General features: G+C 38.5%; 3 protein-coding genes across 3 annotated transcripts; all 3 read right to left on the bottom strand.

Moving 5' to 3' along the window:
* Nucleotides 1-10369: 10369 nt before the first annotated feature.
* Nucleotides 10370-12257, bottom strand: GL218_08627 (uncharacterized protein; the record flags this gene model as incomplete). Its single annotated transcript, XM_033585432.1, has 3 exons — nucleotides 10370-10436; nucleotides 10487-11975; nucleotides 12068-12257. 3 exons carry the CDS (start codon nucleotides 12255-12257, stop codon nucleotides 10370-10372), a joined length of 1746 nt encoding a protein of 581 aa, XP_033440421.1.
* Nucleotides 12258-13030: 773 nt separating this feature from the next.
* Nucleotides 13031-14934, bottom strand: GL218_08626 (Oxygen-dependent choline dehydrogenase; the record flags this gene model as incomplete). Its single annotated transcript, XM_033585431.1, has 2 exons — nucleotides 13031-13577; nucleotides 13646-14934. The coding sequence occupies 2 exons, from the start codon at nucleotides 14932-14934 to the stop codon at nucleotides 13031-13033; spliced, it is 1836 nt and encodes a 611-aa protein (XP_033440420.1).
* Nucleotides 14935-21757: 6823 nt separating this feature from the next.
* On the bottom strand, nucleotides 21758-22826 carry GL218_08625 (putative sterigmatocystin biosynthesis peroxidase stcC; the record flags this gene model as incomplete). Its single annotated transcript, XM_033585430.1, has 5 exons — nucleotides 21758-21930; nucleotides 21980-22251; nucleotides 22311-22358; nucleotides 22477-22669; nucleotides 22727-22826. The coding sequence occupies 5 exons, from the start codon at nucleotides 22824-22826 to the stop codon at nucleotides 21758-21760; spliced, it is 786 nt and encodes a 261-aa protein (XP_033440419.1).
* Between the last annotated feature and the right edge of the window lie 1047 nt (nucleotides 22827-23873).

Raw genomic sequence — 23873 nt, 5'->3', positions numbered from 1 at the left:
TTTATTATTTTATTTTATATATAAATTTTAATTATTTAATTTTAAACTTTTTAATATATTAAAGTTAAAATATTAATAATAATTTATTTAAATTATTAAAATTAATATATATAATTATATTAAAACTAATTTTTTAATTAGATATTATTTTATTTATAATTATATATTTATATGTAATAATATTAAAAATATTTTATATAAATATAAAATATATCTTTATGAATTATAAATAATATTAAATTATTTTTAAAATTTATTATTATTAATTTTTATAATTATTTTATATTATAATAAATCTAATTATATAATATTTATTTTTAATTAAAAAAATAAAGCTTTAATAATCCTACCTTTATATAAAAAAATTAATTAAATAATTATATATATATTAATAATAAATTTATAAATTATTAATAAATTTTTTAAATTTATTTATTTTTATTTAAAAATTTTAAAAATTAATTAAATATTAATATCTTTTATTATAATACACATTTATTAAAAATTTAAAAAAATTACGTATATAATAATTATAAATAAATTTATAATTATAAAAAAACTATATAATTTATATATAATAATTATTAAATAATAATAACATTAATTAAAAAAATATATTTTAAATTATATTAAATTATTTATAATAAAAAATAATTAACTTTATTTTACCACCAATAATATAAAACAATATAACCGCTAACGCCAAATTATTAAAAAAAAAAAAAATATAATAATAAAAAAACATTATATTATATAAATAATTTATTAATATTTAAATAATATTTAAAATATTTATAAATTTTAAAATATATAATTATTATAAATTCTTTTTAAATTATAATAATATATTATAATTTTATTATTATTTTTAATATAAATTATAAGAAGATCTTTATTTTTATAAAAATAATATTATAAAAATATATATTATAAAATTTCATAAATTTATTAAAAAATTAAAAATTAACCTAAATAAATTAAATTTAATAAATAAAATAAAATTTAATAATTAATAAAAAAAATCTTTAAAAAATATCTTTATTTATTTATTATTTTATAAATTTAACCAATTTTTAATTAATAAAATTATTAAAAAATATTATTAAAAAATAATTATTTATATTTATTAATATATTAAAATATTTTATTTTAAATACTAAATAAATTTAAAAATCTTTAATTTTAATAAAATTAATTTAATTATATTAATATATAATAATATTTAAATTATTTTAAAAATTTTAATAAATAAAAATATTAATAATTTTATTTTTAAAAAAATATTAAAAAAAGAATTTAAAAAAGATTTAAAAAAAAAAAAATCCTAAAATAATTAAGAATAAATTTAAAAATATATATAATTAACCGCCATATATTATATAATTTTAAAACCGTAATTAAAATTTATTTAAAATCTTTAACCTATAATTAAAATCTATTTAAAACTTTTATATTATAATTAAAATTTATTTAAAATTTTTATATTATAATTAAAATTTATTTAAAACCTTTAACTTATAATTAAAATTTATTTAAAACCTTTATATTATAATTAAAATCTATTTAAAATCTTTAATCTATAATTAAAATCTATTTAAAACCTTTAATTTATAATTAAAATTTTTTATAATTATATGACTATTGCTATTGGTACACCCTCGTTTTGCTATCGGGGGCTTATTGGTACACCCTGTACAATAGATACATCCCCACCAATTATTTCAATTAAATCAACTAAACCACATTCTAACTTATCACCCCTTATAACTTATTTAATTCAAGAAATCAACTTATGTAATTTATATCATTCGTTTTGCCTTAATCAGCGCCTTCTAATAATATAGGTGTCAACCTGGTGCAGCGTTTCAATATAAAGTTATTCGAATATGTATATTGGTGGTGGTGGTGGTGGCTCCTGGGGAGACCACGTGATATGCTGCCGCCCGGTCGCATTTCTATTAAATTGAATATATACTCGAATAGCTTTTGAAATAATGCATGCATCCAGTCAAAACTTATATCATTAAATAGCTCTAATTGAGGCGAAACGAATAATATCAATGATATAAATCAAGTTGTTGAATTGAATAAGTTATAATAGTTGATATATTCGATATGAGGCTCTGCGGGAGGCTCTGCGGGAGGCTCTTTTACGGTCGCATTTACATTCAATCAAATACATACCTATATATTCAAATAACTTTCAAAACAACGCATGCATCTAATTGAGACTTATATCAGTAGAAAGCTCTAATTAAGGCGAAAATAGCGGTATAAACGTTATATATTGAGATGCGGGATTGAATAAGTTATGAGGGTTAATATAATAGGATTGAAAATGGGTGGGATGTATTTGAATGTACTGGGTGTACCAATAAGCTCCGATAGCAAAACGAGGGTGTACCAATAGCAATAGTCAATTATATTATTATAATTAAAATTTTTTTAAAGATTAATTATTAATTATTAACCTTTTATATATTTTTTAAATATATTTAAATATATAATAAAAAAATAAAAATTTAAATATATAAAAATATTTTTTAATAAATTATATAATATAAAAATAAATTAAATTAAATATATAAATAAATAAATAAATATTAAAATATAAATAATTATAATAAATTAATATATAAATATATATTAAAATATAAGAAATTAATATATAAAAAAATATTAAAATATAAATAATTATAATAAATTATAATAAATTAATATATAAATATATACTAAAATATAAAAAATTAATACGTAAATAAATACTAAAATATAAATAATTATAATAAATTAATAAAATATAAAAAATTATAATAAATTAATATATAAATATATATTATAATAAAAATATAATATAATTATATAATTATATAAATTATAAAATATTATTATAAAAAAATATATATATATTAAAAAGGATATATTTAAATTATATAGAATTTTTAACAAAATTATATATATAAGGTAAATTTTAGATAAATTCCAAATTTTATCTATTTCTTTAATCAATGCGCAGCACCCCCTTAGGGGTGCTACGTTGAACTTGTGTAAACAGCACTAATAGAGCTTCTTGCCAAGGTATTCACCCCTTAATCTGAAGATTACCTATACCTATCGAGACGCGTTTACTTTGCATCGACGTTGTTCAGTAATAGATCGTCGTAGACAGGGCTATAACGAGTTCAACGCTTCCACAAGTACCTAGGTACGCAGTCTGCATAGAGGAAATGAGCTTGGTGGCGCTTCTAAGGTTGTATCGATCGTGATCGACCTAGTTCGAGGCTCTGCGGTGGCGGCGGGGAAACACGAGCCATTTCAAGTAGTGGCGGCTGGGCGAAGATGAAAGCAAAGTGTGAAGAAACATTAAATACTTTGGACCGGCGGAAAGATACAGCTAAGAAAATAGAAATAGCCAGCCAATATTCGTAGATTTAATACAAGTATTATGACCCTATCATCTAATCGTGGGGTCAGTTATTTTGAATGCCAATCCCTTTGAAGCAAATCGGGAATTGATATACTTCCATACCTACGTACCTAGTTATATCAGAGCTAGATATTTATAGTGTACCTAAGGTATGGTCATAACCGCAGCGGCTATACATTATCTGGCGTTTTGTATTACCAGCTTACCATACCCCAGGGTCGCAGCACATGTAAATAACTACCCTTATATATTAAATGCCGAGCGCATTGAAATTGGTTAACGTCGTTGGTCAATGATCTATGATTTACTAGCTACGATATTGATGTATCTTATATCTTACAGTCTGCTAGTATGTTACAAGATAAGCTTCATTGCGAGCTTTAGATCCTACACATAGGAATACATCACTACAGCAGAACCATGGAGTAAACTAATAAAAAGATAGGAAGCATATGACCTAAAAAATTGTTTATTAAAATCGTAAGATAGTGTCAAGCGAACGATATTTCACACCCGATGCCTTATACATAAGAGGTAACTATCAGCTTTAATCCCCTCCATAAATTTCTACTTGTACTACACACCTCGCGAATTATATATACAGATACCTACCTAAGTAAGCCCCCAATATTGCAACCGTTATTCATAAAACCAGAGCCTTACTTGATAGTCTATTACAGGTAGTTACTGATTCGTTGGTGGGGTGTGATACTACATACTTTGTATGTGGGGGCCAAATATAGCACGTATCATGGACTGAATTGGATAGTGTGGCTGCATACCTGAAGTACAATGTGCAACAGGATCGCTTCCTTAGGTGGATAGTTGATTAATTTAACCAATAGGAATCCTACGATACACGAGAAACCAACGCCTCAAACTCGCTTTCAAAAGTAGTTGCATATAATCTCATTATGTAGTTGTTGGAGACGAATATCACTTAGAAAAATGTCATCTTCAACTTAATATATGCATGTTAGTGACGTGAGGAGCCTGCATACAAGGTAACACGATGATAATTGTAGCACAAGATACACACTCGCGCCGATTCAATATAGCCCTCTTTGCTTACTAGTATTCAAGCTAGTTACCAATCTTAGGTACTCCAAGAATTCCAAGCCACACTCTAGCTATCCCCTATATCATTTGGAGAATTCCTCCTGTATCATGTTCAATAAGATATGAGTGTTCTATTATCAATCCCTCCCCCGTTATAAGCACTTGAAGTCAATATGGCCGCGCTACCGTCAAAGGAGAAGATAGCTTTCATGATAGCTCACAGCGACGAAAGCCTCGTACCAGATATAATTATTTGTGTCTCTATTTGCGGTGTTGCGTCTATTTTATTTATTCTTCTGCGCTTCTATTCTCAGTATCTTGTGTCACACAGGTTCCGGTTAACACAAAGCGATATTTTGCTGTTGATAGCTTGGGTCTTCTACGCAGAATTCAGCATTGGGCTGGGCATGGTAACTAGACCTAACCGTCCAAAGTACGTAAACTGACTCCTACTAACTATACCAAAACAAGATAACCAAATACGGAGGAGGGCGACACGTTATCATGGTTACCGACATGCGCTTGCTTAATACTTGGAAAATTATCAATGAAGTGTCATATTCCACGTCTTTGGGATTTCTGAAACTCGGTATTCTTAGGTTATACGGTAACATCTTCCCATCGAGAAGGTTCCGTGGATTCCTATGGGTATTCGCCTTGTTTCTCATTGCTTTTCACATAGCATCAATACTCGTTAATATTCTCGAATGCATTCCCATCCAATATTATTGGGACTCCACAGCCAAAGGCTACTGCTTGAATTACGGATTGTATATGCTTCTTACCGGAGTCATCAATATAATTAACGATTTTGTTATATTATTATCTCCTATCCCAATGGTTTTACATCTCCACACCTCTAAGCAGAAAAAGAGACTCCTAATTTTCACCTTCGGCATGGGTGGAAGCGCATGTGTCGTCTCTATTGTTCGTCTTGCATTCTCCTTGGATTTTGACGCAACTGGTGATCCTAGCTGTAAGTCACCTTTCACTCCTTGGAAAACAAAGAGCTGTAGTATTAACGCTTATTTATAGATGATAACATACGTATGAGCCTTCTCTCACTAATTGAGCTAATGGCCGGCATTCTTGCTACGTCAATACCAACATACTGGCCATTATTTCGACATATTATGGCACTATGCAGTCCGTCTTTGATTAATTCATCAAATAATATCGATAGCAAAGATAGCAAATGGAACAGCGGTGGCAGTGCTCGCCCTAGTCCTCAAATATGTGCTGATATTTCGGCTGGGCAACTTGAAAGCAATTTTTCCGGTATCAATGTGACGAAACACATTGAGCTTACTAGATATACTAATATGGGAGGTAATTGGATTAAAGTTCCCGATGATATCCATAGAGGATGGAAATAGGGATAAGGGTATGGGGGTGATAAAATGGAAAAAGTTCAGAGTTACCAGAGATTGTGATAACTTCGTATATCAGCAGGGGGATCACGACATTAATGATATATTTATATTTGTCATTTATTTCCACTCGGCTTTTTCATGTAAATAAGACATTAGTTGCGTTCTTGGATTTTAACTATAATATATTTATTATAGGTTTTATCAAAAGTTTTGCTGAATGACCTTTGCCCGAGCGCCCGAGTTTACGAGGTGTTATTATGTTGAATTTGCTCTATTTTATAAAAGTAAACATCATGGCCTATTACGAGGCTGAAACAAAAAGGTGTTATTTATCGAAGATGATGTTCTGAGGAACTAAAGCATCAGATCCTTGCACCAAAGCTGGAAGGCTTGTTTATATACAGAAAAAGATAAAGGCCTTAGCTCAAGTAGTGAGTGATGATGTTATCTGGCGGACCGCTAGATAACATCGGTAAAATGTCCCCTAGACAATGCCCCTCGTAAATTCGGGCACACGTGTATGTCATAAGAGTAAAGTCTTTTTAAAACCCATGTCTAGAGTTTTATGGGATAGCAGCAAGGGCGCGAAACGAGAGGTAAAAACACACTTGAGTAATGTTCCCATATCGAAAGAGATCACTTATTCATATTAACTAATCTTAACTATCAAACATAGTCTCGTCGTTATTACCGTAGCGGCAGTGTATGGGTTTCAGGAAGGATTCCATGCGTAAATTATCATATTACCCATAATAATGGTTAAAATGGGAAATATGATATTTTATAAAATAATGATTATTTTTGAAAGAATCATTCCTGGGAAAGGAATGATTCCTTAGAACTGAAGGCTCTGATTGGTTGAAATAAGTGGGATTTGGGTCATGTGACCCCAAAAAACCTTAAAAATCAAAAAAGCTAGGATGCCTGGGACTCGAACCCCAGGCTCCTAGCCCCACCACAGCACGTCCCACTAATGCGGGAGTGTTTTGATTGAGCTAGCAGCTCTAGTAGGTGGCCAGTCCTCTAGTGCTGTTGAAAGTTTACCCGTTTTTGAACCTTATTACCCATACTTTCATTTTTTTAATATTGTAATAATATTTTATTCAATCAAGATTTTAATTCCCGTACAAAAAAGGATATCCCATACAAAAATCATTCCACCCCCCAAATATCATATCTCAAAACCACATTTTGCCGGTATGGTAATTTAAGAGGATGTTAGCGCCTCGAGTTACACGAGCGATAAATCAACCACATATAAAGATAAAAATAGGTCTACAGTATTGCAGGTATTTTTGGAAACTCACAGCCTTATTAGGTACACCGCCAATTACTGTCCTGTTGGAGGGACACAATATAACTTGTTATGTGGGGGCTAAGCATAAGTCTCACCCCAAATCGATGTGTGGTTACATACCTCAATACGACGGGGAAATGCAGGAAGCATGCGTATCAGACATGGTACGCCGTACCCTACACTATGATAATGATATAAATATGAAGGTACCGACCTACACCAGCGCCTTTCAAAGGCTCAATTGTTTAATTACTAGCTCATCGTAGAGATCACGGTGCGAGAGTATACGGTAGCATCAGCTATCAGTCTCGGCAGTCTTTAAAAAACACATTAGGTTATTTTTGACGAGATGTCAAGTAAATTTAATATATGCTATGCTACATAGCCCTCAGAGTTCTTACTGGATAGGTTAGGTGCCCATGTAGTCTCAATATCTAGTCGTTGGTGATAGGGGAAATATACTGCATATCGTATAATAGTATTGGCGGTAAGGTACACAAATCAAATCTTTCTAATATATACCTAACCACTGCCTTGCTTGCTCCTGGGGCGGCTATGGATTGGAGGTCTTCAAATTGAATTTCAGTCTTCGCCTATATCATACCGACACTTCCTTTCACGTTCTTCCACGAAAATTCGAGTCTCTCAAGCGATCCTGCAAAATTCAGATGTAAAGATGACACCGCGGCCATCGAAAGAGCAAATAGCTTATATGCTAGCACACAAGAATGACAGCTTAGTGCCTAATATTATCGTCGCCTGTTCAATTTGTGGTGTCGCATCTACCATCTTCGTACTTCTTCGTCTCTATTCGCAGTACCTAGTACGCCGCAAGTTCCGCGTAACGCAAAGCGATATTCTATTATTAATAGCTTGGGTAAGTATTACTAACTAATAACTAATGACTTAGTTTACGACTTTCATTTCATTTCATTCAACAAGCTAATGGTTTGCAGTGCTTCGCCGTAGCGTTTACCATTGGCCTAGCGATAATAGTTAAATATGGAGGAGGACGCCATGTTATCTTCGTTACGGACTCGCGCATGCTTAATATTTGGAAAGTGTGTGATGAGGTTCTGTATACTATATCGCTAGGTTTCATCAAGCTCAGTATCCTCAGGCTGTATGGGAGTATCTTCAAATCACGAAGATTCCACTGCTATCTTTGGATATTTGCTGTTCTGATGATTATATTCCATTTAACGGCCTCCATCATTGACATATTCGAATGCCGCCCTATTGCCTTTTCTTGGGATATAACTATCGAGCATGCTACATGCATAAACTATGGGCTTTTTGTTCTCTTGACCGGGGTCGTCAATATTATTACCGATTTTATTATTCTATGTGCTCCTATCCCATTAGTTTTAAGACTCCAGACATCGAAGAACAAGAAGCGGCTGTTAATTTTTACCTTTGCTATGGGTGGCAGTGCTTGCATAGTTTCTATTATACGCCTTGGGTTCAGCTTGACCTTTGATTCAACCGTTGATCCGAGCTGTAAGTCTAGTTCGATTCATAATCAATCTTTATTGTATGAGTCCAATTAACAATGCTTAACATAGATGATAACATACTTATCAGTCTTCTTTCTCTCATTGAGCTCATGGCGGGTATCCTTGCCACATCCATACCAACATACCGACCATTATTTCGACATATCGTACACGGCCTAACATCACACACTCAACAGACGGATTCTTCACCAAGTCACAATGATAGCAAGTATAGCAAAGACAGTAGCGGTGGGAGCATTAGTTGTAGCCCACCAAAGAAACTTGAGCTTGCTTATCAATGCTGGAGCTATCATGAGATGGAACCAAACAGGATGGCAACAACTTCGTTGTTTCGTTAGGAACTCTAACCTAACGAGGGCCTTCTAGAATCTTAATCCAGGGGCACTCTTTTCCTCCAAAGCTTCACTCTGGTCCAATCCTCTATTTCGTTTACTACTCGGATGATCGCCCGGTGATGCTCTTTTGTCCAACCCCCCTTAATTTCAATTAGTTTGGTTTCTTCATACGGGGGGGGTTTTTAATTGCTGCCAGGGTGGTATTTTTCGGATATCCATTCTTCTTTGGGGTATTCCGGGCTGTCTTCGATGATCTGGAGGCTTAGCGGTCACTTTCATGTTCTTGGGACCTTTGGGCGGATTTCTGTAAAACGGGTGCAGTCAGCTATCATAACCGCTTGCATCGTTTCCAAGTTTTGTTTCCCTTCGGCGTCGGTATCTAAACCCTTAGTAGTATGATGTTGGAATTCCTTATAGTAGTCAGAAATAGCTCGCATAAAGATAGGGAGCTATCTACTTTTGCAATAGTTTAGGACCATAAGAACAAAAGTGGCGTTATTCGTAGTATGAATAGTTGTCCCCTCCCCCCCCTACCCCCTAGTTATTTAAAGCGAAAGGGAATATTGCATCGATGCTCGGTTGCAAATAAGGGTTGATTGCACCAGGATTATTATACTTAGTTCAATGTTCGGAAATTTCATTATTATAATATATCTCGTTTTCAGCCTAAAATATTGGCCTGGATTTTTCGCAGGCCAATTAAGAGCCAGGCAAGTACCTATTACACCTTCTTGCAGGTACTACGCTACAGGATGTATATGCCCACAACATAAAAAAGAAACCTACGATACTTTTATTAAATTGCCTCCTAACTGATTCTTGCTAACCTCTAACCTAAGTCCCGTTTTGTACCTTTAAACTGTTAAAGAAACCAAGTCTCCTCCCGATGTATCCAAAGTCCTTAAAATCTCCAGCTATTCTCTTTTTCAGGATCTACAGGCATCGAGATAACTGCATATCCAGATAGACTATGATATTTGAATATAAGAGGGCTCTGTAGAAGTTTTTTATTCTCCTAACTAGATTCAATGATGCCATGAATACCTAGTGAACATCACTATTTTTTTATTGACATTTTGATCTCGTGATATGTAGATACAGTCAACTGCATAATGAACAGTTCATGTATCTAAATAAAATATATTAGAATTTTTTAAATAATCTTTATACAATTATATATTTTACAATTTCTTACAATTTTAAAGCGTTTACAATCTTTCACCTCTTCACCAATCCGACACCTACATCCTAAAGTACAAAAATGACCCAGCCTTTTAAATACTGGTGATCTCCCGGGCCTCAAAGGCGTTAAAATCTCCTTCAGCACAATCCCTTCTTTAAAACATAAGTCACTAGAATCGCTATCGCAGCACGAGATCACCGGTAAGAAATACACGGTGGTTTTCATCTTCATCATCGTCCGCCATTCTGGCCCAGCATTGTCCCAGTCAATATTCCGTCCTATGTTCCCCTTGGACTCGTTACGAATCTGGATGCTATCTGTATAAATGCTGTCAAATGCAACATGCAAGATCCCTCCAGTAACGTTTCCGTAGGTACCGTCCTTCTTGCTGATAAGTTTCGTCTCAGCCTTCAGAACAGTGACGAGTCTATCCCAGCGGCAAGACGGATCGCCGTCGCCAGCTTCAACATCGAACGCGACGCCATACTCAACGGGATCGTTCGTAGAAGCCCACGACCAAGAGGGCGCGAGGTACTCCCCAGGCCTAGCGCGGCGATATTCATCATCCGCTTTCGTATTCGGGCGTATTACATACCATAGTAGTTGCGTTTCTATGTTCTTACGCCATAACCCCGCCAAGTACTCATCTCCTTTCGGCTCATTCCAGCTAGACTTGTTGATACGGAGAGATACCTCCTGCTCATGGATCCAGCGTGCCACACCAGAGATAGCCACGAGTTTATCAGACTGGCGCGTCAACTTGGTCCGAGAGTACATTGAGACGCACTGAGCCCATATCTCTGCGAGGGTCGAGATGGAATTCCTTTCCCCGTGCTCCATAGAGAGCAAGAACTCGTAAGGCAACCGGGGGTTCCAGAAACCCCGCATAGCGGATCTTAGTGCTACATCGTGTGCCCGATTAGGAGCTGTCGTTACTTCTACGATTGGACGAAGGTTCCTCGGGTGGTATTGAGACGGCACACCGTTTGGAAACGTTTCACAGCGGCTCATCGCCTGACACTCCCAAAATATCTGCGGCTCAGCAAAGTGCAAGGTCCGAGGAGCAAGGAACCGCTCCTGGAAACACCACGCGCGGGATACGAGCGGTGACTCCTCGATGCCGCGATTGTAAATGTCTGAACTAACGATATCGACCAAGTAATTTTTAGTAGTGTCATCAGCATCATCATCACTATTACCATTGGTTATTGGTGCGTTTCCTTTATGGATAAGTCGAACGCGGACTCTAGGAAGCTGCCGAATAAGCCGTTCGTCTCGCTCGAAAAAGCAACCGACGGTGCCGTCACGAGCGCCCGTAGCTGCTATATTAAGACTCGAGCAACCGTACACGTCAGCCATCTTGACGGACTCTCGTAGCCAATCATCTGTATCGTCCTGGACGATACACAGCGAATCAATCCATAAGTATTCGATGCCAAAATATCGAGCTACCATAATGGCATCTCGGTAAGTCTTGGGAAGCTGAGCCTTCGGTATATTGCGCAAGAAATCGTTCTTATTGCTGCATAACAACATAAGATGACGCGCCGTCCCCCAACAGTGACTTAAAGTAGCGTATCGGGGGTAATTGGGCAATAAGTCTGAGGTGGGGACGAGGCGAATAGAATCATCCTCTCCTCTGATATGGAGGAGGCAAGCGGGATAGCTCTTGGGTTGTCGAACTTCGCAGGAGTCATGAGACTCGCAACATTCATTGAACCATGACTTCGCTAAATCGAGTGTTTCGGGGTCACCAGTCGAGTGAGTAAAGCTTGAAGAATCGCCTTATTATAAATATAAGCTTATAAAGTGCACCAAAAAATATCGGCGCCATATAGCTAGATTCCCAGCATATGAAGGAAAAGGGGTTACTCACTGAATGCACATGGCGGAAGCAAGTAAATAGTAGCTCCTTCACCGATCCACTCTTCCTTATTCGTAGCTACGCAATGCAACACAAAAGTATCGCGGTTGCTATCGAAAAAACCGAGCCTAGCCACTAAACTGACATCCTCTCTCCCACGGAGGGTCTGAAGCTCTGTGTCTGAGTGAGCGACAAGGATCATGTCGCATAATGAGCACCCCGTGGAAGCTACGGTAGCTTCGAGGTCTATAATGGAGGTATGATACGGTATTTTCATCCAGATATCTAGGCCAGGTTCGAACGTGAACAGTCCGCATACAATGTTGGTGCAGTAGTGACATAGGTTAGAACCTATGGCGAGCTCCCATGATGATGTATTATTCCCCGACTTGCGCGGTGAATGTGCGTCCGTTGACTCCGCTAGTGATTGATTTTCAGCCGACTCAGGTGATACACTTCTTTTTTTAGATGATCTTTTGAAGCGATCCTTTAAGAGCCCGCGTAGTGGAGGAAGTCCGTTCGGGTATGGCCGAAACTTTTGCCAAGTCGTTTTGAGCTTCATTGTTAGAGCTTGCAATGATGCCCAAGCTACTTGACCGATATTGCCCAAATAGGGGTTCAAACAGAAAGTCTTTGGAAAGGGCTGAATACCTAAATAAGTTGTCAACGTCCTAATATATATAATATCCTACCCATGGCAAATTCGTGGAAGATTGGGATTGGTTATGTTTGGTGGGCCACGAGAGCGAAATGTCTAACGTCCAATAGTTATAAGCAAGCTTCACCTTTGCCAGAAAATAAGATATTAGTCATTATTATTATCTTATTATCTTAGCTAACCTTAGATTTAAGTCTTGTAAAAGCAGGCTGTGCTTACTTGAACTGCGCAACATATCACACAACAAATTGGTATAATTAAAACGTTATACAAGTTTCGAGTTTTAATTTCATATGAGGAAATACGGACCATTATATTTAATTCATCCCGTCGGCATCTTCCAGTATGACCTTAGCTGCCTTCTTCGATATCATGAATGTAGGGAGAACAGGGAATGCGCCAGGGGGTTTAGGAAAGACTGATGCGTCAACCACACGAAGGCGGTTTACTCCCTTGACGCGGAATCTTGAGTCCAATACACTACCAATTGCACACGTTCCAGTCGCATGGTGTGAATAAGCCTGTAACTTCAGATATTCCTTAATATCCTGGTCGGTACATTTGGTTTCACTTGTGCAAGGATGAAGTTCGTCGAAAGGGGCCAGTCCGGAGCTTCCAAGCAAGCCTTTGATATTCTGGCCGAATTTTACAGCCTCAAGCATAGCTTGCAGGTCCTCGTCGCTATCCTCTTCGAAGAATTGAAAGTTTATCTCAGGTTGTTCAAACGGATCTGTGGAGCGCAGGGTGACAGTGCCCCGATTTGAGCTATGTGAATCCATAAGGATAAACGGAAGAGTAAACGCGCTTGGGCCGCGGTTCGAGGGATACCCAGGCCAGAAGCCCTCAAATGCAGAGTTTACCGGCCTGATGAAGTTGGATTGTTAGCTACCTCCTAAAGTAGATGGTGTATATTCGTTCTGGGGTAAGTTTACCATAAAAATATGTCACGATTTTGCGTTGAAGCAGATGTTTTCAACTGCACAGCATAAGGTTTACCAAAACCCTCAAATGGCTTTGATGCGAGTGACAAGACGCCGCCCTCATAATTATCCCCAAGATTTTCGCCAATGCCCGGAACATCTGCTACCACGGTGATGTTGTGCTTGTTGAGTTCCTCCGCCGGACCAACGCCACTAAGTTTCAAAATTTGAGGAGTATTAAAAGCCCCAGCAGAGATAATCAATTCTTTACCGACCCAGCTAAAGCCAGCGGTGGTGTTTCGGCTCGGGTCATACCGAGGGTCAGCTTTGTACGCGCTGGGACCGACAACGTAGTCTATTGACATTACGGCAGGAGGACCTTGTAACTGATCCCACGAGATCTTTGTGAGAAATGCGTTAAGTTGAACGGTAAGTGGGAGGTCTGGATTTTCTTCAAATGCCTTCTTAATATAATTCGCTGGACTAAAACGCCTGCCAGCTGAATCAGTATGAGTAGCCATGGCGAAAATTCCTGTCATCTGGTCGCGGTTAGGCTCGACTCCATTGACGTCTCTATTTAACAAGGCTTTCAGTTCAGCGTCTGATATTGCGGATCCAGTGCCGTTTCCTATTGAACCAGTCAATTCCGCTATAGCTTTTAGGACTGTAGCCCCGTCGGTAGCGTTGCTCAGCCAGGAACCATCGTTTTGGTTAGTCTCAAGCCAACCTGAAAATCCATGGCCTGCCGAACCTTTCGGTAAATAATTACAATTTTCGATCTCTTCGTAAATCTTTCTCATTTCAGAAGCCTTCCATGAGTCATCGCTGGTGATATTAGCTATATAATTCCAAATATCGTCACTCGGCATTTGGAGAATGGCGGCGTTATGCATTGCACATCCACCCAGAGTTGCTGCTCTTGGATACCACACGCCTAGGTGCTGGCTTCCTCTCGGAGGATCTAAGCCAACATATAAAGAGCCGTTGGTGGTACGCCAGGTCGTATGCTCATATTTCAATTCCCTCTCAGAATCATTGGAGTGTTTCACGAAGAAATCCCATCTTGTCCTTGGATCGTTGCTCGCCTCCGTAGCTTTGTCGAGATCTTGATACAATGGATCTTCGGAGAGGTCTGATCCGGCTTCTAAGAGAAGTACTGTATAACCGGCCTTCGCGAGTTCTACTGCTAATGGCCCTCCTCCAGCCCCGCTACCTGCAATGACATACTGATATTCTGATTGACCTATTACGTATTTCGTCCCAAAGGCCAGAGCCACAAGGAAGTACGAAATGAGTCTCATCTCTTACGTGATATGAGTATTGATATTACTACTTATTCTTAAAACTAGTCGAACTACGTATGTTAGCGCGGGAAAGGTTCTCTCTTTATTATAACCCCTTTTTTATGATAATGGCAATCATCTTATCTCCTCCCTTCATCACGATCACCATATTATAACATAAACAAGCCAATAACACTAGTCAAAATCGGTGATTTCCACTATTTCTCCAACTTTAAACTACGCTTCATATAATATATATTAACGTCGTATATCGGTAGTTCCAGTATGTACCTGTCTATCTAGATTATCTCCGACTTCATTTAGCCTTTGCGGTGGCAGATTGAGCCGAGTGAAGCGCAATATACCACTTTAAAGAGCTTAAGCATTTATAGAGTTTATTGCGATAACGACACTTATTATTATAGGGGTATCGGACATCATTCGTTGCTTCGGAGCTCGCCCGCCGAGCCGAGTCCCTCGTTAGCCCCCAACGGAGTAAAGATGGTAATAACCATTATCATCAATCCGTACAATCCGGATTAGTTCGCGAGACTTGTCCATGAAAATGGAATTGATACGTTGTATGGAACTATAACTTGGGTAACTTAGAATAAATATCTAACTGTTGCCGGCCTTCGGCATCCGAGCCCCGGCCTCAAGATATACATGAATGGTACACTTTCATGTATATTATAGGCATTTGGCCGCCAAGATGAGTTGGCTATGTTACACACCAGAACCTACATTAAAACTCAAGTAACTTAAATTATATCTATTGTCAAACATGGCATCCTTTATGAAGCAGTGGTTTATTAAGGGGCAAGAGAAAGGGTTCGACGGGTTGGAGTTCCTTGAAGTACCTGTCCCAAAAGTGGGAGAGAACGAGGTACTCGTGAAAATGCATGCTGCATCTCTAAATTATCGAGACATAGCCATAGCGAAGAACGAATACCCCAGTCCATTACGATTCCCATTCTGCCCTGGTTCGGACGGCGCAGGTGAAGTCATAGAGACTGGCTCTAAAGTGACCAAATTTCAAATAGGTGACAAAGTAGCAACGCTATTTCATCAAGGCCATCTTTATGGTGATATTGACGCTTCCATCATCCCAACGTCGCTGGGTGGTTTCCTTGGTTTGTTCATCCCTTTTCTCTTATTCTGACGTTTATAAACTAACGAAAGGGTGGAAGACGGGACACTTAGACAATTCGGCGTCTATAATGAAAATGGGTTGGTCAGAACTCCCAATAATCTCAATCTGAATGAGTCAAGGTTAGCAACTCTCATTGACGCTTTGACCCTTCTTGATTAACTAACTTATTGTTTAGTACCTTATGTTAGTTAATATTTATCGCGGCTGTCTTTAGGTAGTTACCTACTAACCTTGAAAAAGCATGTGCTGCCTTGACTGCATGGAACGCATTATACGGATTGAAACCATTGAAACCAGGCGATTCAGTTCTCGTTCAAGGTACAGGCGGAGTTAGTATCTTTGCACTTCAGGTACGTGGTATTCAGTATCATTCTAAATGGTATTACTTCTTACATGCCTTACAGTTTGCCAAGGCTGCGGGAGCTACGGTCATAGCTACCACATCTACAAAGGAAAAAGAAGAGGCACTGAAAAAGTTAGGGGCTCATCATACAATTAATTACAAAGAAGATGCCAACTGGGGAAAGACCGCTAAGAGCCTGACGAACGGACAGAGCGGCGTCGACTTCGTGATTGATGTAGCAGGAAGTGAATCTCTCCACCATAGTATTGATGCAGTCAGGTAAACACCAACAGCCCTATCTACTTCTCGGGTAGATAAATATATCTTCAGCTAACTAAGACTTAAAAAGGCTTGGAGGCATCATTAACCTAATCGGCTTCCTCAGTGGCAAAAAACCCCAGCTTACAATGGAGCTCTTATTCCGCGGCTGTACAGCACGCGGCGTTCACGTGGGTTCGAGACAACAAATGGAGGATATGGTAAGGGCTATCGAAGCCAATGATATTCATCCTGTGATTGATGAGAAAATCTTCAACCTTGAAAGTGCTAAAGAAGCATATGACTATGTGGTACGTGAAGAATTATCCGGAACCCTTGGCCGGGCTGCCAAAAATACTAACCAAAGTTATCAATAGTGGAACCATAGACAGTTTGGCAAAGTGGTTATCAAGATATCCGAATAAGCTACTTATCCGAATAGGTTGAAGTGAGTGTTTGTCAGGATACAGGGGTTATGTTGATGACATGACGGGAATGTGCTCGGGAGGAAGCATACTATGTTACTTTACGTGTGATATATCATATTGATAAGGGGATCTTCAAACGCTGATGACAGATTTACAGCTCGTACGACTCTAAACTCTTATACGTCTTGACATATGACCAGTCAGTACCTAAAGATATCTGCCACGTAGCATAATTTTCAATATTGTAAACACACACATCTACTTCAAAGATATACTTACCTTACGTAGGTACCGTATCCTTTATTATGTAGTACAAGATGCGGCAGCCCTACCACAGTGATACTTTCTAGATATTTCGCCCGCCATTACTGCCTAAGATATTCTATAAATCAGCCATGGTCTACCCAACTACCTTTCAACAAACGCCTCAAAGAGTGCCTTATACCTTCCATTAAATTCCATCTTCAGAAACGAACATAAAAGCGAATGATTATCCCCAAATACCGAGTTCGGCAGCAAACCTACACTCTCCATAAGACCTTAATACCACGATGCAGAGTCCAAGGTTATTATGTGCCAACCAAGATGCAGCTACACCCTGCAAAAGCATTGGTTCACTGGCATGTAAAAATTGTCTCTTAGTTCCTGTAAGTCTTCTTAACACTTCACTAATAGCCAGATTTGAAGTACTATAGTACTGATGCTGATTTTTCTAAACGATAATAGTACTGCAGCAAGCGTTGCCAGACTGTCCATTGGCCTACTCACCGTAAGGATTGTAAATCCATAAACAATTGGCAGCCTTCGTGGGAAAAAGAAAACCGAGTGCCCGCCTTCATAGGTAACAGTTCCGCACATGTATCCTACGGGCCAAATAAATACCTCTGGGGTAACGTCCCAGCGTTTGACATAATCCAACTCAAACACAATGAAGGTCTTGAGTATAAAAATCCGTTAAACCTCCTTTTCCCAGGTACGAAATATTCCTTAGCTGTAAGGTACTACTAGCTAAAAGTTATATCCAGCTTCGGGGGATATGAGGAATGTTATCCTCTCTATTATCAATCTCCATTCTTGTGATGGGCCGCTCGGTATAGTATTGAACGACAAGGAAATGGATATAGTAGCTCGAAATGCTATATTTCTTTTGACCTTTCTTATTGAGGATAACCCGATTATCGCCGCAGAACATGTCCTTCACATTTGGTATTCAGCTTTGATCACAGAACCTTGTCAAAACCTTCTACGGAACAAGCTCCAACCAATGGTAAAGGATGTATGCGACAAGATCATACATAAGCCTAGCTCATCGCTTTTAGCCAAGACATGGTCGTTTAGCAACGCTTCTCTACGACTAGTACTATCTCGAGATAAATGGTTCTCTTTCCTATCATACTTTGACCATCCCCAAGGGTTGACCAAAGACACCGCCCAACGCGTTCGACAAGCAGTTATGTTGGCTCCCGAGAGGATTGACTATGTTCATCGAGTAATGTGTCTGAAAATTCCGCCCCAAAGGCTCGGCTTGTTAAAATTTCGAGTTGACGGCATTTTGTTACCGTTCAGTCATACTCGTGAAGAGTTTATAGTACCAAACCCGTAAGTATTCCACGTTGATATAAATTTCAATAGGTACCTATCCATATTTAATAGTTAACCCTTCCCAGAAGCTTGTTTCATTCGGCATGGCCCATGATGGACAATTCCGACCCCACATCCAGTTGGCCGCTTAAATCATTCCTCGAGTTCAATATTGGGCCAACGAAGCACGACGTATATGGCAAGCTCTATCATTACCTCAGACATATTTTTGTAGAGTTCCATCACCGACTACGATCTTTCCCGATAAAATTTGAACTTTTCCAGGCAGATGCAAGATCTCTACAACTAGATAAGAAGAAATTTGATCGCATCGATGTAAGTACCTAGTTTCTTTTGTTGATATATTTTTAGTGTCTAACCATTTACCTACGTAGGTAAGCAATATTACTGATGTGTGTTATCTTGGCATTGAAGGAACCTTAAAGACGTTTGGTCCACTGCTTCAGCCTACTATTATCAATCGACATGCGACTCTCATCACGCTATTCTTGAACGCCGTTCCAGAGATGATTATGGCGAAAGAAAGACTACTCTCTCCGCCAGATAAAGAAAACTTAGCGAAGCAGATGGAGATAGTTTTTCAGTATATGCCTGAACTTAGACCGTCCATGACCACCGAAGCGATAACTATATTGATCAAGACTATGATGGCAATGAATCTAGTTCAAGACGTGGATGGGTACTTCGATATGTATGTATCAAATGTCATTCCAACCTTCTCACCTTTGATTGCTTACCTTGCATACTATAGGTATATGAGGCTACACGAATTCAACTCCGTGGCGCTTGGTTCTGGGCTACGGATGAAAGATACACACACAATAATCGAGAGATGGCCTCTGAGAATCAGTCAGGAACTAACAGAGCAGGCAAAAGAACAGTTTGCCCTTATATTCTCTTCGAGCCATAATGGACAGGAACGTTATGTTGAGTGGAGTCGTACATTGGGATAAACGCGAAAGAAATGAAGTAGTCATAAAGATACTTTGCTGTTGGTTTAGAGACATGAAGTGCATCATGGCAGAGTCCATCCCGTAGAGGTACCTACTAAATAGTTCATTACAACACAATAGTACGCCTCAGAGACATATATACTACTACGAAGTCCCTTCAATATGACAGCACATGTGTAAGGGTTGGTAATATTTTTTTCATCAAAACCTATAAAATCACTCTAATGTTTAGGTACCTAGGTACTTCGTAGGTTACATTAATATGGGATCCACTTCAATCCGACAAGTCCGGATCGGAGCCGCAGATGCATTGATTAGTGGGTCCGTAAGGTTGGACCGGAGCCGCAGGTACAGTATGATACTATCCCCATCAAGGAAATAGCAAGTCTATATTATAAATCGCCTTTTCCTTTGATAAATTCCTATATTAAGAGGTTGGTAAAGCAGGTATTACAATAATTCCAATTTTAATTATTCCAAATTTTCAATCATGGCTGCAACACCTCCTACCCTCGAATATGTTTTCACTATGCGAGAACAAATCCATTCTGATATCGGAGACATTGGTCCAAAATCATCCGGTGCCACTCGACTAGCCGCAAACGTCATTGGTGGCTTTATTAAATTCAGCAACTCGAACATAGAAGCTCAAATTATCCCCCTTGGCGGAGATTGGCCTCTTGTGGATTTCAATGCCAACTGCCTCTACATCGACGCACGAGCTCGAGCCAAAACTGACAAAGGAGAAATATATATCTCATATGTTGGCACAATCTTCTTAGACGAGGTTACGAAAAAGTTGGTCACCAAGGCGCCTAGCGCTAAGCCTACGAATTTCGGAGATACCACATGGTTTACTAAGCTTGTCAGGGTATAAGTGGGTAAGGAGGCCTACATGGGTCTATCTACTATATAAGGGCGCTCTGCGCCCTCGAAAGAGAGTAGAAGCCAGGCGTTACTAGTTCAACATATCATCCTTTTGGTCTACCTATCCTAGATATTCACTCTGTGTATGACATCAATCACCTGGGTATAAACCCCCTGACAAAGCTGGACGTCGAAACAACGGATCCGCGGTTAATGTGGATGAAGACGGATATTCTTGTAGGCCAAGGACGCTGGCATATTGACGAGAAGGGACTAGCCTCTGAGTATTTGGTTTATAGGCTACGAAATTAGGGTTATCACAAAACCTGATCATGTCTTACTACGGGAGGATGCAATTTAATGTGGCCATTGAGGCCTAGCCAGCAATTCTTATATTCGACTCAACTTGTATTGTGCTATATCTACCTAACTAACATATGGCTTCCTGGAAAAGTTTTGCCTCAGTTTCCACATAGCAATCTATACTTCATAGCCAAACTTCCAGCAGTCAAACCCGCAATGTCACTCTTTTTAGTTAATAAAGAGTTTCAATGCAATTAGTATAGTGTTGCCTTAAGGTTGAAAGATCGGTGTTAGTGTATAACCACGCAAGACGAGCAGGGCTATCACACACTGAGGGGGTTCGCCAGTAGTGAATACACTCGATAAATACATCGCATGTAGTCTCGAACGCCTTGATAACTTTGTATGTATGTGGATCAGCGTGCTGATATACGAAGTTATCACAATCTTTGGTAACTCCGAACTTTTTCCATTTTATCACTCATATGCCTTCTTAAATCAAGTTTCTCTCATATGCTAGTAGGCTAATATTCTGTTCTTCATGCAGAGAAGGCAGAAATACCAAATGCGGCAATGAAAGTAACTATCTAATATATAAAAGAAGTAAATTGAAGGAAAGTTATACATTTATATCCCGGTATCATATTTTCCAGTTTGGCAGGTAAAAGAACTTAAGCCAGTTAAATCATGTTACCGAGCCATATAATGTTTTCTATGGACAGCATCTCCTATCTCCAACAATAAAAACTCATCATACCATCTAGAGCTCAACGAGTTCAATGAGCCAGTTAATAACTTGACTTGACCTAGATCAAAGTATACGTATATATTTTCTACGTAATATGATTGGCGGCTAGCTGATTTCTGGTGGAGTATACTGTGAGGCTGATGTGACTCGAGCTGTGGCTTTGTAAAAGCTGTCAAATGTCGATTGTTACTGGTAGATTCCACCATGAAGATCTCTTCGCCGGGTCGAAACGACTGCTCCAGAGGGTGTTATAAGGCTTGAAGCGTTACTGATGGCTTGGGTTAATCTAGAAATAATATCGTTGGTGATGACTTCAGACCGTGTACTCCATCCCAATTCGGTGGGCAAACGTTCATTCTCTTTAAGCAATGTTAACTTAGGCACAAATACATATATAGATAAACTTACGAAAGAAATATTCCACCAGAGTTCTATTGACGGTCACTGCTTCCAAGTCACCGAAAGCAACAACCGGGGCAGAAAGCTCGCCAAGGCTAAAGTTTTCGATCGTAGAAGTGAATGTGTAATTGGGGTTGAAGGCCTTGGAGTTGAGCTGGCGGGCAACCTTGCTATTTGCCAGCATGTTTGCATCAAGGATCTCGCCGGTCCAGTATACTTTCGTCTCGTTGAAGATAGATTCGTTGAAGACATGGTTGTTGCCGAAGAAGGCGTCTGTGCGGCTGTGGGATATAATTAGTATCAGTGCCACGTCTTCTAATATACCATATAATGATCTCACCTCAAGCTGCCATCATGCTCAAGCACGTTATGGACATTCAATTGATCCCTAGTTATAGATGAATATTAGTGGATCTATATTCGAAAAGAACGTAGGTCCAGAAAATATGACTCGATATCAACAAATTCATATTCCTTTGGTAGTATAGGGGTTCTGAGTTTCTTACAGAGTGAAAAACGTGGCATTGGGCTCTGGATTCGCTATAGTTGCCATGTCAAACATCAGGGAAGCGAGTGATTCATCGAAGTTGAGAGCTGAGGACATGGCACTAATGACTTTGTCTTTCGTGATATTCCGACCCGTGTGCGGTAGAAATTGATGATTTGAAAGAGTATTGAGCATTGGGCAGGGCCCACGGACTATCAACAGTAGGTATTAGCAACTAAAACTCCGAAGTTTTATACAATTTACCATACAGTCATTCGGCCCTGGGGCTATCCACGGATGGCCCTCTGGAAACTCACTAGCAGCTGCTAATGTGATACCGAAGGCAACTGGAAGAGAAATAAGCCTCATGGTTTCGATATAGTGTTTATAATAGATATAAGAAATCTGAAGTGTGTTGAGGATGATGATGATGCATCTTTTTCACGGAGAAGAGACGAAGTATTTAAGTCAATAAGAGTTACCCTTAGCTTAGGAGGAATCGCAGGTAACAATAACATGGTTAGACCAATTGCTTGGACGATCATCATCATAGTTTCGGATACTACATATTGCCCGACAGCCGTTCTATAACAACAAAACAGCAGGTAGCCAATAAGAGGCTAGATATTGTAATGCTTCCCAATTTATAATGATTTACGAGTATTGTGCGAAGTGCGAGGTTTGTACGAATTCGCTTTTGTTCGTACAACCCTGCTAGGAGCTGGCTAAGCCTCACGATAGGACGCGGCAAGATTCAATAACCATTTGATCTGAAGCTTTTAAGTCTCCATACATGCAATGCAACATAGCATCCCAAAGTTGCAGGCGTAATCACAGTACCTATGATTCAAGCCATGTGCATTTATAGGTAAGGATAGCCATGCCACTTAATTAACATGTGCTCTACACGGAGGTGCGTATGCCCAAGGCGGTCGGGCCGCTTGGCATCTTGCTAACAAAAAGGGGTACCAATCATATCGTATGAGTTATAATCATAAACACCTTGTTAGGACTCTAGATGAGACATCTAGAATAAAAGATATTTCAATATGTAGGTACCTTTGCATATCCGCAGGTTCCGGTAGCTAGTTTAGAATTCCTCCCGGAACAATGAAGACATTTCCTTGCTTCTTGCTCCATCTCATGACACACCTAGGTAGGCGGAATGGATACTCGGTACATTTATTGTCTAGGTAGACCTTAGGGTCGTCTATCTTACTATTCTGTACTGACGTATGCACCCAAGCAGTAAACGTTTATCATCCAAAAGGAAATCGTTTTCGTCCTATCGAATCCTATATCAAGTTATCTTATGAACAACTTCAGGAACTAATGTGATAGTAAATACCCGAATTAAGCTAAACAAATTACGACGACATCCCTCGGTATCTAAAGACGCTTTAATCGGGGAGTTTT

Source organism: Daldinia childiae, assembly GCF_008694065.1.
Source record: "Daldinia childiae strain JS-1345 chromosome Unknown Scaffold13, whole genome shotgun sequence".
NCBI classification, from domain to species: Eukaryota; Fungi; Ascomycota; class Sordariomycetes; order Xylariales; family Hypoxylaceae; genus Daldinia; species Daldinia childiae.
Note: the sequence above shows the minus strand (reverse complement) of the source record. Positions and strands in the feature narration are given on the sequence as shown.